Consider the following 14,523-nt stretch of genomic DNA (forward strand, 5'->3'; position numbering starts at 1 on the left):
GAGTATCAGTTCATTACGTGAGCAGTCTGTAATAAGGGTGAGATATCACTTTTTACCACTCTGCATCCTGAGTTTTTAATGCCTAGGTTATCTGTCTAGAAGTCTAATTCTCCTAAATTGCACTATTTCAGAGAATTGTACAAACCATCTGAATATTTCAGCAATTCTGAAATTATTTCAGCTCCATGCTATGTATACCCTCTCTGGGTCAGAGAAAGACCTGTGTGTCCAGTGATTGTAATATAAACAACAAAACCTGCCACCTTTGGCTAAAGTGCTGTATTTATCTATGAGTACTCAACCAACAGTGTGATTTTTTTTTTTTTTTTGGTGGTGAATTTATTTCAGAGTCAAGCCCACTGCATAATGTACATGTGTAATATGAGCTTACTCATATGGTTTAGGTACCATTTCTTCCTTGGCTCAGTGACTTGATCTGCTTCAACTAGTCTAAACATATGTGTCATAATTTTTGTAACCTCTTTAGATTTGCTCAATTACAGACTTTCTTGTTGATTTGTGTTACAGAGGAAAATAAACATGTATCCATGTCCTCAGACCAGTCACTGATTTGTTTACTCTGACAAAACGGATCATCAAACAGAGATGTCCAAAATGGAATGATGGCCTCTCCTGGAGTAGAGTGGGCTCTTGGTCACTGTAGCCAGGTGACAGGGCATGACTGGCATGTAGCCAGATGGCTCTATGGTAGGGACCTTATAAAGAGACTAATGCTCTGAATGAGTTAGTAGGTCTAGTCTCTTCTCCTAGATGTTTTGATCAATTCATTTGATTCAAAGCTGTCAGGACTGAGTGTCTGGGAGGCTTGGTTATAAATGAGCAATTTGGAGTCATGTTCACATCTGGCCCATTTTGTGCCAGTGAACCTGCTAATAATTACATGTGTACACTTGGCCATGGTATGTAGAATCAGGGTTCTGTGGGAGGAATATTTAAAATCATCTATTATTTTGGCATTGACATTTGCTTTGAAATTTAAATTTTCTATCTTGTGCTCATTAGGAATGCTGGGCATCTGGTTTGAAAAATACCCATACAACCTGTGTTAACTCTTAGTTCTAAAATAACATATATATAAGATCATAATAACAAAACCAGTTATGTTAGTGATACTATTGCAGCAGGCAGCAATTTCATGTATCTGGTCAAGGCTGTATTATTTTCTAATAAGATAAAAGATTTCTATTGTTATCACTATGATACACCTTATTATTGTAGGATTATAACAAATATTCATTTATGAATGTCTCTTCCTGCCTCCCCATCCTTCCCGATGCTTCTTACTCTTCTGCAGACTTAAAACAACATTTACATATCAGTTTAAACCTAAGAAGGTAAATTAGAAGGCACGAGAGAAGGAGTAAGGAGCTTTTAGTATGGATTGGCCTGGGTTTGACTTAGCTGTGAAACTCACTAGCTGTGTCTCATAGTTTCCAACTTCTTGTAGATTCTTTAGAAAAAAGCCCTGTGCCCCCTGAAATCTGCTTGATGCAGGTCCTGTGCCCAGAGAGAGACCTCTTTTTCCGGAGAGGGACCATTGTTCCCACTTGGACCTGAGACATCAGTGGGAGCAAGGAGGAGTGAAGTAGCTGAAAGGCAACGTCTGATCTTCTCTCATCCTTTTCTATTTTATTGGCTTGTACCCTGTGGAGCAGTAGGTAAATCAAAAGTGGAAGGGGGAAAGAGCTGCAAGGCACTGAAACCTGCATGTGCTCAACAATGAGGATCTTGATGTTCTTGAAAGCTAGTACTTGGCTCAAATCACTCTGTGTGACAAAAATGAAAGCATGTTCAATTTCTGAGAGTTATGGGATGGCTAGAAAGTCTCTGCTAGGTATTTGTATGTTGTAGGGCATAGCTGAAGAAAACCCTGAAGAGAGAGAGTTTTCAGGAAGTTTTGTTCCCCTTGGTATCTCCTTCCCTCGTTTTCCCTCCTTACTCTATGAGTGGTCTTACTCCATGTGACATGTTGACCAGGCAGTCTTGCCTGTTTATATTTATGTCTGTATATATTTGTCTTGCTTTGTCTAGTGTGACTGTAAGGATCTCAAGCCCTCACTAGTGTCTTGTACCTGGCACAGACCCTTCCAAAGTAGAGGTGTGAATCCATGAACCAAGTCTGCTTTGACAAATTCAGCCAGTATATACATGGCACACTTAATAATCATCCATTTTTCTTTAAAAAATTTTTTAATGTTTATTTATTCTTGAGAGAGAGAATATGAGTGGAGGAGGGGCAGAGAGAGAGACACACACAGAATCCAAAGGAGGCTCCAGACTCTGAGCTGCCAGCACAGAGCCCAATGTGGAGCTTGAACTCACTAACTGCAAGATCATGACCTGAACTGAAGTCGGATGCTTAATTGAGCCACCCAGGCACTCGAATAACCATCCATCTTTTGAAAGAGCTTCAGGTCTTTGGGTGCTGGGGATAGCTAACATGATTTCAGGATGCCCTTCCCAGCTTTGATGATCCTATGTAAAGACTTGGAGTTTATATGGGTTTGTATATAAACTAAAATTTAAGTTTATACTCAAACTTATATATACTTATATGTAAGTATATACTCAAATCTTAGTTTTAAGATTCTTAAAAACTAAAATTCTTGGATGCAAAGAACTAGGATTTAGATCATACAACTTGTATGACCTGCTAACAATTACAGATTATTATATAAGTTTATTTCTGGAGGATCTAGCAAAATATACTCTGAATATGATGACATTGATGTTCTAATTTATGATTAATTTATGATATTACTGACAGATTTCTTTTTTTTTTAATATTTTTATTTATTTCTAGGAGAGAGAGAGAGACAGCGTGAGCAGGGGAGGGTCAGAGAGAGAGGGAGTCACAGACTGAANACAAGACTTAAGAAATATTATGGAAGATATATAATCCTTCTAACTGAGGAGTAATTATGGAAATTGTACAAAAGTGATCCCAGCGCAATATAATATTATACTCTTTTTTTTTTAAATGTCTTATTTATTTCTAGGAGAGAGAGAGAGAGAGACAGCGTGAACAGGGGAGGGTCAGAGAGAGGGAGTCACAGACTGAAACAGGCTCCAGGCTCTGAGCTGACAGTCAGCACAGAGCCCGACGTGGGGCTCGAACCCACGAACCGTGAGATCATGACCTAAGCGAAAGTCGGACGCTTAACCGACTAAGCCACCCAGGCGCCCCTATTACTGACAGATTTCAATTTGTTTGGTTAACACGGGGTGATAAGCCTTATGGTTCAACAGCAGCTTCAAAAGGACTCTCATGCATGCGGTTGATTTTGTCAGGCACAATGAATAGTGAATTGCTTTCCTTCTCCTCTGAAAGGTGTTGAAATTGGGTGACATGGGAGGAACCTCAGGGCTACTGGAAAACTCCTGCAATTAGAACTGATTCATGTCCAAACCACTCCACTTGGCAGGCTTGGAGTTGTAACAGATTAGGTTCCTGGAGCCGGAGATGGGTGTAGATCAAGGGCAGTCTGGCCTGGCCCTTGGGCTGTAGGGCAGAGCCATAGGAGATTGAATGACAAGCATCTGGGCCAAACCTCAAGTGAGGTGCCAGACTAGCTGAAGAAGCCAGATTAGAGAGAGAGAAACTGGGCACAAGGCTATGGCAAGGAAACTGAGGGCATTAGACCTAGGAAATGAGGATATAAGGGCAAGCAGAAGGCAGAACACTCCAGGTGCCTGGGCAAGGTCAGGCAGCTGAGCTCATTGGAGAGCCACCTGTAACCAGCTTGCTTTCTTTACAGTGAAAATGTCTTAAGGCATATGCACTGTGCAAAAGATCAAATCACTGGAATCCCTAACCTTGAATCCTCAGGATCCCTGGGCTTGTAAGAGCTGATTACTCAAACTTCAGGAGAGTGAAAATGACTAGGTCATTCTAGGAGAAGCTGGGGATATCCGACCCTGCACTATTCTACCTTCTGTTACCAATCAAATAAATAGACTGCACAGGTCTCAGGAACTGTCATGGTTAAAGGAACATGCTGGAGAAGAGGTAGGAAACTTTGCTCTTTTACAACTGGTTTGAAGCTTTACACTCTGGCAGCTAAAGATATATTGATTCTACATTCCCTGTTATCTGCTTTTGCTATTTGGCCTGCAATATAATGCATTTAATGTATGTCTACTCTTTAATTTTGGTGTGGTCCTTCAAATATTAGAAGTCAACAATGAAGGGGACAGGGCATTTTAGTGGAGTAAATCATTAAAATGGTCTTAGTGTCCAGTTTCATTTGATTAAATGATGGTTTGTTCATTTTAATTTGTAATACAAAGAAGCTATTGAAATGGAGGACTATTTTCATGTTCTCCTATCAGAGCCAAATGAGCAAAACATCAAAGAATAGTAGTTGAAATGGTTTCCAAATCAGAAAAGCCATATTTCTCTATAATTTTCTCATTCTGGTTCCTATTTATATTTTCTGTGGAGGCTGAACTGTGGTTGTCATAGCAATTCCTTTTTATATATGAAACTCTGATAGTTGGATTTTTATTATTTGTATCTCTATTCAAGTTATATTCAATTCTAGATATTTCTTTTTAGATAATATCTGACTAGACTAGGTCTTTTAACATTCACCTCATTACCTTAATATTTTTTGACCTTTGAATTACAGAATTTCTTAGGACTGTATTTTGGTGGACCAGTAAATATTCCTATGACAGGGTGGTTTGATGATGAAATCCTGTGAATCCTGGTACCCACCACTCTTTCCTTTGTCACCTTCAGTGGCACTGAAGCCATTGGGTATTTCCATCCCAGCTGCACACAAGTGTTCCTGGCTTAAATACCAAAAGTCTTTGCAAGATTTGTTTCCTTTTCTTTCTTCCATCCTCGTGATTTCCCTCCTTATGCATTTACATTTTTTCACACAATTTTCATGTATTGTTTTGACCCCTCTACTAAAATTTTTGTTTGAAGCAATGACCTATTTCTTGTCAAATCCATTTAGTGTCTTGTAGTTTATCTTTTGTCTTTCCTTTTCTTTGATATTGTTGGCCATTCAGTCCTCCTTGAAGCTGTCCCCTTTGGTTCTTTTCTTTCTCTTTTTGATCTCTCCTTCTATCTTCCCACCCATCCATTGGCTATGTCATGCCAAGATACTCTTCAGGGCCCTGCATTGTTCTGGTCTCTGAGTCGGCCTTTCCCAGCATCTCCTGAGCTCTTCTTTAATTCATTCTTTTTTTTTTTTTTTTTCAGACAACACAAACACATTTATTTCAAATTTCCAGGAGGTAAAAAAAAAAAAATCAGATACCAATGCTTTATGCATGCTCAGGGCCAGCTTATAAATACTCCATTTAGTGATATTTTAACACAAGTTTGCATCAGTGAAAAGAAACTGGCAAAATCCAACCTCTTGTCATTCAACTTGTCAGATGGTGAAGACCAAAACAAAAAGTTCCATCAGTTTTAATTTTTAAATACGATTGTCACAATGGGAAAATGAAATAAACACAGTAAAATAAACTGTACAAAGGCAAAGTAGAATAACAAAAAATATTTTACTAAAACATAAGATTTACAGAAGTTCCAGACAAGCCATACAAAATGGTCACAAGCTTTTTTTGAAGGAAGGATTCTACACTTGACAGCAAAGTCACAATGTTATTAGTGAGGGCTGTGATGTTTGTTTAATGTTCCCATTTTGGTTCAAACAATCAAGCTTGTCCATCTACAACATCTAAATAAAGTTAGACTTGGCTAGAGAGCATATTCTAAAGAACTGGTTAGCTGCTTTTACCCAATGCAATTAGATCACCATAAAAAGGGGGGGAAGGAGCCCACAAAATTAAAATAAAACTACCTCCCCCCCCAAAAAAAAAAATAATAGAGAGAAAACACCCACACCCCTGCAGCTAACCCTGACAACTACCTTCATTCACAGTGCTTTATACCTTAATCATCATGGGGGAAATGGATAAAAGCAGAGAGGTGCCACTGCTTTTAAACATTTCACAACAATCCAGATGGTACTTCTAGCCTCTGCTCATGCTTTACAACAGTGAATCAGGACAAGACAAAGATTTGCTAATGTGCATTTAATCACCAAAGGACTGTAGATGTCTGGGCTTTTATTCTGTAATGTTTCTAAGACTGTGTCCATTAAATGCAAACAAAAAAGGAAGAAGTCTTGGCAGAACAGGAGAAATGATGCACACTGGATGATCAGATCGATTTTAAATATTATTCATGGCATATAGCCTAGTCCATGCTCTAGCTGTTTCTATGGCTTGGGCTTCGTTGGTCTTCCGCTGCTCTGCTACATCGTTTGCTAATGGATAGTCTGGATTGGGAGCACTTAACAACGGCTGGATCGATAGCAGAACTGTGCGTATCTGCAGCGCTGGGGACCACTTATCTTTCAAAATATCTAAACATATTCTTCCCAACTTGTCTACATTAGGATGATAAATTTTGGTCATGAAACGTACTTTAGGGGCTGCCATCGGGTATTCTTCTGGAAGGAATAGTTCAAGCTTAAAAGTCCCTCCCTCAAAGGGGGAATCCTGGGGGACAGCAATGACCACATGAAAATAACGGGCGTTGCTCTCATCTGGTTCTGCTTTAATGCCAGGAACTGGTTCCGCCAGCAAACGCTGGGTTTCCTTGATAATCCTGCGGGGCAGCCCGGCCATCTTGTCAGATCCCGAGTTCTGCCTCTGGTCTCGACTCTGGCTCCGCTTGCCTCACGCACGAGTGGAAGTCCAGTTCTTTAATTCATTCTAAAAGGAGCCCCTCACCTCCAGTTGTGCCTTGAACAGCTCCATGTTCTACATTCACTTCCTTCATGGGCTTATTCACCTCTCCATGTCACCTGTCGCTAGAGAGGGCTAAGCCTCAAATCCGTATCACTGGTTCTGACTGCCTACCTCCCTGAAGTTCTCTGTCTCCAAGTAGAGGAGGAGACAGGGCATCTCCACTTTTGGGATCTGCCATCTAAGGGTTCATACCTTCTTCCTTAATCCCAGTCTGGCTATTTTCAACTACCAGAGGCAATAGTCTTCTGCCAGTTGTCTAGCCTGAGAACCTTTGAATCTGGCTCTCATTTCCTTTTCATTTCCTACATCTGGATTCTTAGAAATGACCACTGCTAATTCACAATATTTTTTTGATCCAAGCCCTCTCTTTTCAACTGTGACCTTCTAATTTTATAGGTGAGGCCAGGGAGCTTCTTCATCCTCTTTATCAGTTACCAAAGAGAAAAGCCAGGATCTGATTTGCTGACTTGAATGCAAATCCCTGGTTAAAAACCATAGGTACGGAGCAGTGGCTCTCATACTTCATGGTTTCAGACCCAATTTAGACTCATAAAAAATATTGAAGACACCAAAGGGTTTTTATTTATTTGGGTTATAATTATTAATATTTATCATATCATAAACTAAAAGTGGGAAATTAAAAATATTCTTTTTAAAAAGCAGTGAGCTCATTATATATGAACATGGCAAAATTTAATAAAAAATTTTCAAAACAAAAAATTAGAAGAGTGATTTTATTTATTTTTTTTGCAATTTTTCTTGAGGTCTGGCTTAATAGAAGACAGTTGAACTATTAAATCTGTTTCTGCACTTTCTGCTGTGATATCATACATCTTGTAAACTTTTGAAAGATCCATTGTTCACAGTGCAAGAACGAGAGTGAAAAAAGGCAAGTAATGCCCCAGTATCATTAGGAAAATGACTTTGATTTTGAGGACTCCATGAAAGGTTCCTGGGGTCTCTCATAAGGTTCTATGATCATGTTCTGAGAATCATTGGTCTAGAGGGTGGCTAAGTTGTTTTTCTAACTCAACATTTTATCTTGTTCATGACCTTTCAATTTTGGCTTTGAAGTTTACAGAAGAAAAGTTCAAAATTAAACACAATCATATAATTATAATCTAATATTTATCTGTGACATTCAATCTCCAAAGCTTGAAAATATATTGTGATAAAGTGGTAGCTTTTTAAAGATCATGATGTAATATTTCCATGCTCATGAAAATCAGGTCACACTCCACTGTTCTCTCCAGTTCTGTATTCTCATCTCTCTATTCTTCTGTCCACATGGACTGTAATTTTAATAGAAAATTAAGTTTCTGTTACTTGTGTTAATGGAGAGCAAGATGGATATATGGAAAATACCCCTAAGCTCTATCACTGTACCATTCCTCTTCTTTATTTGGTAAACATACTGAGTTTTTTCTATGTGCTTAAAATCCTGGATGCTGGGATATTAAATTTGTAGACAACATGGTCCCATATCTAAAATCATACCCTAATATGAACACTAGCTTAAACACCAGTGATCACAATATAATGTGTTAACAGAGAAGACCTACTCTTTTAAGAGAAACACATGGTGACACAGCACAAGGTGCATTGTCTCTATGACCCTTCTAGGTGACCAATGATTTCCAGTCCTGTTTCTGTCAAGAGACCATTTAGAACGTGTAGATCCAAAGATTTCCAGCAATTAGTGTTAAGCGGAAAGCTCATCATCTCCCACTTAACTATGGAAACTTATTCTTCTTGCAACTGAACATAAACCAGAAGAGTTCGGTGTATAGAAGTGGGTGGATTGTGGGGCGGGGAGGCAGGAATTTAGAGGTAGAAAGGAAAATGGTGGCAATGGGGGATCTGAAAAGGAGCAGTAGTGTGGGTACTATCTCTGGCTAACAGCCTGTCTCTCTGGAGAGCTGAAAGAGTATCTCCTTTCCACACCACATTTCAGTTCAAGAATGGATTGAGAGAAACAATACCATCACTACTACCACTACTACTCCGCCTGCTAATCGCAGAGGCAACAAATGTACTGAGTACTAATTGTGTCCCAGGCACAATGCTAAGCTGTTTACATGCACACATGTAACTATTATTTATTTGTTTTTACTTGGTTTTTAAATTTTTATTTGAGAGAGAGTGAGTGAAAGGGCAAATGAGCAGGAACAGGGAAGAGGGGCAGAGGGAGAGAATCTTTTTTTAAAAGATGTCTATTTAGAGAGATAGCCTGAGTAGGGGAGAGAGGGGAAGTAACAGAGAGAGAGGGAGAAGGAAAATCCCAAGCAGGCTCCACACTGTCAGTGCAGAGCCTATGCAGGGCTTGATCCCATGAACTATGAGTTTATGACCTGAGCCTAATTCAAGAGTTGGACACTCAACCAACTGAGCTACTCAGGCACTCCACATATAACTCTTACTTACTGAGCCCTGCGGATGTGCTAGACTGTGGGCATACAGCAAGACTACTGTTACTATCCCTGTTCCAGATAGGCAAATTGAGTGTTTCAGTAAATACCCTCATAACTTGCCGGACTACAAAGATGGGTCCTTATGCATCATGCTGGTAGATGAGTCACTGAGTGCATGTGGATGTGTCAAAGGGTGTACCATCTGTGGGGTCACGGTCTTTGCTGTGGTTTTCTTCATCAGAGGTAACCAAAGCAGAAGGTGCCATCTTGTCTCATCAGGCCATTGGGAGCTAGTGTCATGGTGAATGTGGCAGAGGCTGAATTTCCTCCCTGGATATTTGGAAGCTGGGAATACAGAGACAGGTAGATAGTGTGATTTCTATGTTGAAAGTGAGGGGCATGTGCCGGAAAATATGGTTTTAAAATTATTCCTGAGCTGTTTTTAAAATCAGAACCAATAAAGAAATCTATCTAGAGGAAGCATTTCCCATTAAGCTCCCCTTTGGAAATAGCCCAGGTTTTCTTGTCCTTAGGATAAGGAAGGCAGTTTCAGGAGAAGGAAGTTTGGGGGAGAGAACAGGGCAGGAAGAAGAGGAGATTTCTGTAGGTAATGGTGACTTATAATGGGTTTCCTTTCACCAACACTGTCTCCCTGGGTTACCTCACAGTGTGCCTCTTTGTTACTTCACAGTGAGGAGGGATGGTTGCCAGGTTAGTGACATCACATTAGAGCCCTTCCACTGGCTCTGTTTCCTCCTGGTCCTATGCTCCTCTCCATAGCTCTAGAGCTTCTGGAAAGCCTGGAGAATTGACACGCTTCCTGTTCACTGTGTCATGTGCAGGGCAGACGGTGTAGCAAATATAGGATCTTTTCCTCCTCCTTAGAAGAGAAAAAAAAAAAAAGTGCCAGAAATAGGATGGAGGTGGGTGAGGACATGTCCTTACTGCCGAGAGGGAGGCTCATGTGAAAGCTGGGTGTGGTATGTAAGGGGTGACTTTCTGGTAGTTTCCACCTGCTCAGCTGCCTTGGGAGGAAGAACTGAAGAGGCAGCAGGTTGGGTAGACATACTCCTTGGCTGGACACTGAGAAGTTTGGTACAAGTCTCCAGAGGAGAGTGAAAGAAGAGAACAGAGATAGTGTTTAACTAATTTGTGTTGACAATTCACTTTGGATCTGTGTTTACTCATATTCCATTGGCTTAGGAAGTAACCTTAGATCAAGTGAGCGAGAAAAAAAAATTTAAATCCAAGTGCCCATGAAAGTGGTATTTCAGTTCAAACAAATTTTAAGCACCAACCGTGCCTCTAAAACCAGTTTTATTTTGCATTCAGCCTTTTTGTTATATAAGGTAATTAAGATGCTAAGCCTAGGGAGCCATCCCTTCAGGGCCATGTTTTGATTGTGTCATTTGCTACAATCAGAATTTTTAAGAACCAGAGGGACCTCAAAGATGATATAGTCTCTCATTTTATGCTTTCATTTTATGAAACTCAAAAAAGTGATGTGCCAAATTATGTTCATGCAGGTATAGCAAAAATACATTTCCTCTGCACGATGTCCACACAAAGCAACAACATAAACTTGTCTTTCACTATTAACTACATTTCACTGGTTATCTGTTGCTGCATCACAAACCACCCTGCACTTAGTGACTTAAACCAGTTTATTATTTCTGTTTTGTGGAATAGCTGGCCAATTCTTGCTTGGGGGCTCTCCTTGCTGTGTGGATGCTCAGAGGTATCTGAAGCCTCAAAGCGGCTGGAGGTCCGAGACATGTCTTCACACACATAGCCACCAGATGAGGCTGGCCTGTGGCTTGAAGCTCAGCTGGGCATGGGATCAGCTTTGGAAGTCCCTTCTGCTTTGTAAACTCGGGCAAGTTAGTCCCTCTCAAGAGCCTCACTTCATGAGAATGTCTTAGGTTGCAAGGAAGAAATTTATTTAAGTTACTTCTCTGACTTTAAGATTACACATACATGTCACATCAATAAAACTGATCAACTGGATTTCAACAGCAAAACAACTGGTGAGTTGTTTAGGGTTCAAGGAAGCTTCAAGGAAGGAAATGCTGTTCCTTGGTTCTTGCTTGAGTGTCTGTTTTCTTTTCCTTTTGGTTCTTCTGTTTTCTGTTTAAGAGCATCTTCTTTATGTATAACATCACTTGCCATGATCCTTTCTTGGGGCTCCCTTCATTCTGCATCTAAGTCTAGTTTCCACTCAGTCCTCAATCCTTAGTACAAATGAGAGGGAGAGGAGGGCAGGGGACCCTGTGATTGGCCCAGCTCATAGAGTCAGTCTATTTGGTCACTGGCAACCCTTGACTGAGTGCCCCTGGTTTAGAATGTCACTCCGGACCGTCAGCTGTGGCTGAGTGGGGACAGGATCTTGGAGTATAACCTATGACTTCCTAGGGCTACTCCTGCAGGTGTAGGGGGAGCAGTGGGCAGTGCTGAGATGTCTGGTACAAAGGTAGTGACAGTATTCTAATATCTGGATCACCTCCCTCATGGACTACCAGCACCAAAATCAGTAATAATAGCTAGCAACTATTTATTAAAAATCTATACGCAAGGTACTTTATCCATGCTATCTCATTGATTCTTCAGAAAGACTTTGCAAGGTAGGTTTAATCTATGTATTCAGATGAGGAAACAGGTTAAGAAATGATACGCCAGTTGCTTAAAATCGCACAGCTAGAAATGACGTGCCTGGGATTTGACTCCAGGTCAGAGCATTTTAAGAGCCTATTCTTGTTTTCCTCTACATGGTTGTTTATTTTACTTTTAATATTTTTTAAAATTCCAGTATAATTAACATACAGTGTTATTAGTTTCAGGTGTATAATTTAGTGATTCAACAATTCTATATGTTACTCAGTGCTCATCACAAGGGTACTCTCTAATCCCACTACCTATTTCACCCATCCTCCCTCCCACCTCTCTGGTAACCACCAGTTTGTTCTCTATAGTTAAGAGTCTGTTTTTTGGCTTATCTTTTTTCTTTGTTCATTTTTCCTTCTTTTTTTTTTTTTATAGTTTGTCGTCAAGTTGATTTCCATATAACAAACGACACCCAGTACTCATCCCAACAAGCGCCGTCCTCCATGCCCATCACCCATTTTCCCCTCTCCTCCACCCCTATCATCCCTCAGTTTGTTCTTAGTATTTAAGAGTCTCTTATGGTCTGCCTCCCTCCATCTCCTTAATTATTTTGTCCCCTTCCTTTCCCCCATGGTCCTCTGTTAATTTCTTCCTGTTCCACGTATGAGTGAAAACATATGGTATCTGTCCTTCTTTGCCTGACTTATTTCACTTAGCATAACACCCTTGAGTTCCATCCATGTTGCTACAAGTGGCCAGATTTCATTCTTTCTCATTGCCATGTAACTACAATTCTTGATCTGTTTGTCAGTTGATGGACATTTAGGCTCTTTCCATGATTTGGCTATTGTTGAAAGTGCTGCTATGAACATTGAGGTACATGTACCCCTATGCATCAGCACTCCTGTATCCCTTGGGTAAATTCCTAGCAGTGCTATTGCTGGGTCATAGGTGAGTTCTATTGTTAAGTTTTTGAGAACCCCCCTCACTGTTTTCCAGAGCAGCTGCACCAGTTTATATCCTCACCAACAGTGTAGGAGGGTGCCCGTTTCCCCACATCCTCGCCAGCATCTAGAGTCCTCTGATTTGCTCATTTTAGCCACTCTGACTGGTGTGAGGTGGTATCTCAGTATGGTTTTGATTTGTATTTCCCTGATGAGGAGGGATGCTGAGCATCGTTTCATGTGTCTGTTGGCCATCTGGATGTCCTCTTTGGAGAAGTCTGTTCATGTCTTCTGCCCATTTCTTCACTGGATTATTTGCTTTTTGGGTGTGGAGTTTGGTGAGTTCCTTATAGATTTTGGATACTAGCTCTTTATCTGATATGTCACTTGCAACTATCTTTTCCCATTCCATCAGTTGCCCATTAGTTTTATGGGTTGTTTCCTTTGCCATGCAGAAGCTTTTAATCTTGATGAGGTCCCAGTAGTTCATTTCTGCTCTTGATTCCCTTGCCTTTGGGGGTGTGTCGAGTAAGAAGTTGCTGTGGTTGAGGTCAAGGAGGTTGTTTCCCGCTTTCTCCTCTAGGGTTTTGATGGTTTCCTGTCTCACATTCAGGTCCTTCATCCATTTTGAGTTTATTTTTGTGTATGGTGTGAGAAAGTGGTCTAGTTTCAGTCTTCTGCATATTGCTGTCCAGTTCTCCCAGCACCATCTGTTAAAGAGGCTGTCTTTTTTCCATTGGATACTCTTTCCCACTTTGTCAAAGATTAGTTGGCCATACATTTGTGGGTCCAATTCTGGGTCCTGTATTCTATTCCATTGGTCTATGTGTCTGTTTTTGTGCCAATACCGTACTGTCTTGATGATTACAGCTTTGTAGTAGAGGCTAAAGTCTGGGATGTTGATGCCTCCCATTTTGGCTTTCTTCAATATTACTTTGGCTATTCAGGGTCTTTTGTGGTTCTGTACAAATTTTAGGATTGTTTGTCCTAGCTTTGAGAAGAATGCTGGTGCAATTTTGATTGGCATTGCACTGAATGTGTAGATTGCCTTGGGTAGTAATGACATTTTAATAATATTTATTCTTCCAATCCATGAGCAAAGAATGTTTTTCCATTACTTTGTGTCTTCTTCAATTTCCTTCATAAGTTTTCTGTAGTTTTCATCATACAGATCTTTTACATCTTTGGTTAGGTTTATTCCTAGGTATTTTATGTTTTGTGTGTGTGTGTGTGTGTGTGCAATTGTGAATGGGATCAGTTTCTTGATCTCTCTTTCTGTTGCTTCATTATTGGTGTATAAAAATGCAACCGATTTCTGTACGTTGATTTTGTACCCTGTGACTTTGCTGAATTCATGAATTCAGTTCTATTATGCTTCTGGTTGAGTCTGTCGGGTTTTCTATGTAGAGTATCATGTCCTCTGCAAAAAGTGAAAGTTTGACTTCTTCTTTGCCAATTCTGATGTCTTTTATTTCCTTTTGTTGTCTGATTGCTGATGCTAGGACTTCCAGCACTATGTTAAACAATAGTGGTGAGAGTGGACATCCTTGTCGTGTTCCTGATCTCAGGGGGAAAGCTCTCAGATTTTCCCCATTGAGGATGATATTATCTGTGGGCTTCTCATAAGTGGCTTTTATGATGTTTAAGTAAGTTCCTTCTATCCCGACTTTCTCAAGGGTCTTTATTAAGAAGGGATGCTGTATTTTGTGAAATGCTTTTTCCGCATCTATCGACAGTATCAGATGATTTTTATCTTTTCTTTTGTTGAT

At 40.2% G+C, this 14,523-nt stretch overlaps 1 protein-coding gene across 1 annotated transcript; it reads right to left on the minus strand.

Moving 5' to 3' along the window:
- Positions 1-5,522: 5,522 nt before the first annotated feature.
- Positions 5,523-6,737, minus strand: LOC120236232 (ubiquitin-conjugating enzyme E2 N-like). The gene has a single exon (XM_039238873.1). The coding sequence runs from the start codon at positions 6,673-6,675 to the stop codon at positions 6,217-6,219; it is 459 nt and encodes a 152-aa protein (XP_039094804.1). The 5' UTR covers positions 6,676-6,737; the 3' UTR covers positions 5,523-6,216.
- Between the last annotated feature and the right edge of the window lie 7,786 nt (positions 6,738-14,523).

The sequence above is a fragment of the Hyaena hyaena genome, unplaced genomic scaffold, assembly GCF_003009895.1.
Source record: "Hyaena hyaena isolate Hyena2069 unplaced genomic scaffold, ASM300989v1 scaffold_150, whole genome shotgun sequence".
NCBI lineage: Eukaryota > Metazoa > Chordata > Mammalia > Carnivora > Hyaenidae > Hyaena > Hyaena hyaena.

What these genes read in the sequence shown, in the direction of transcription:
- LOC120236232 (XM_039238873.1), bottom strand. Translation starts at nt 6,675, where the DNA reads ATGGCCGGGCTGCCCCGCAGGATTATCAAGGAAACCCAGCGTTTGCTG.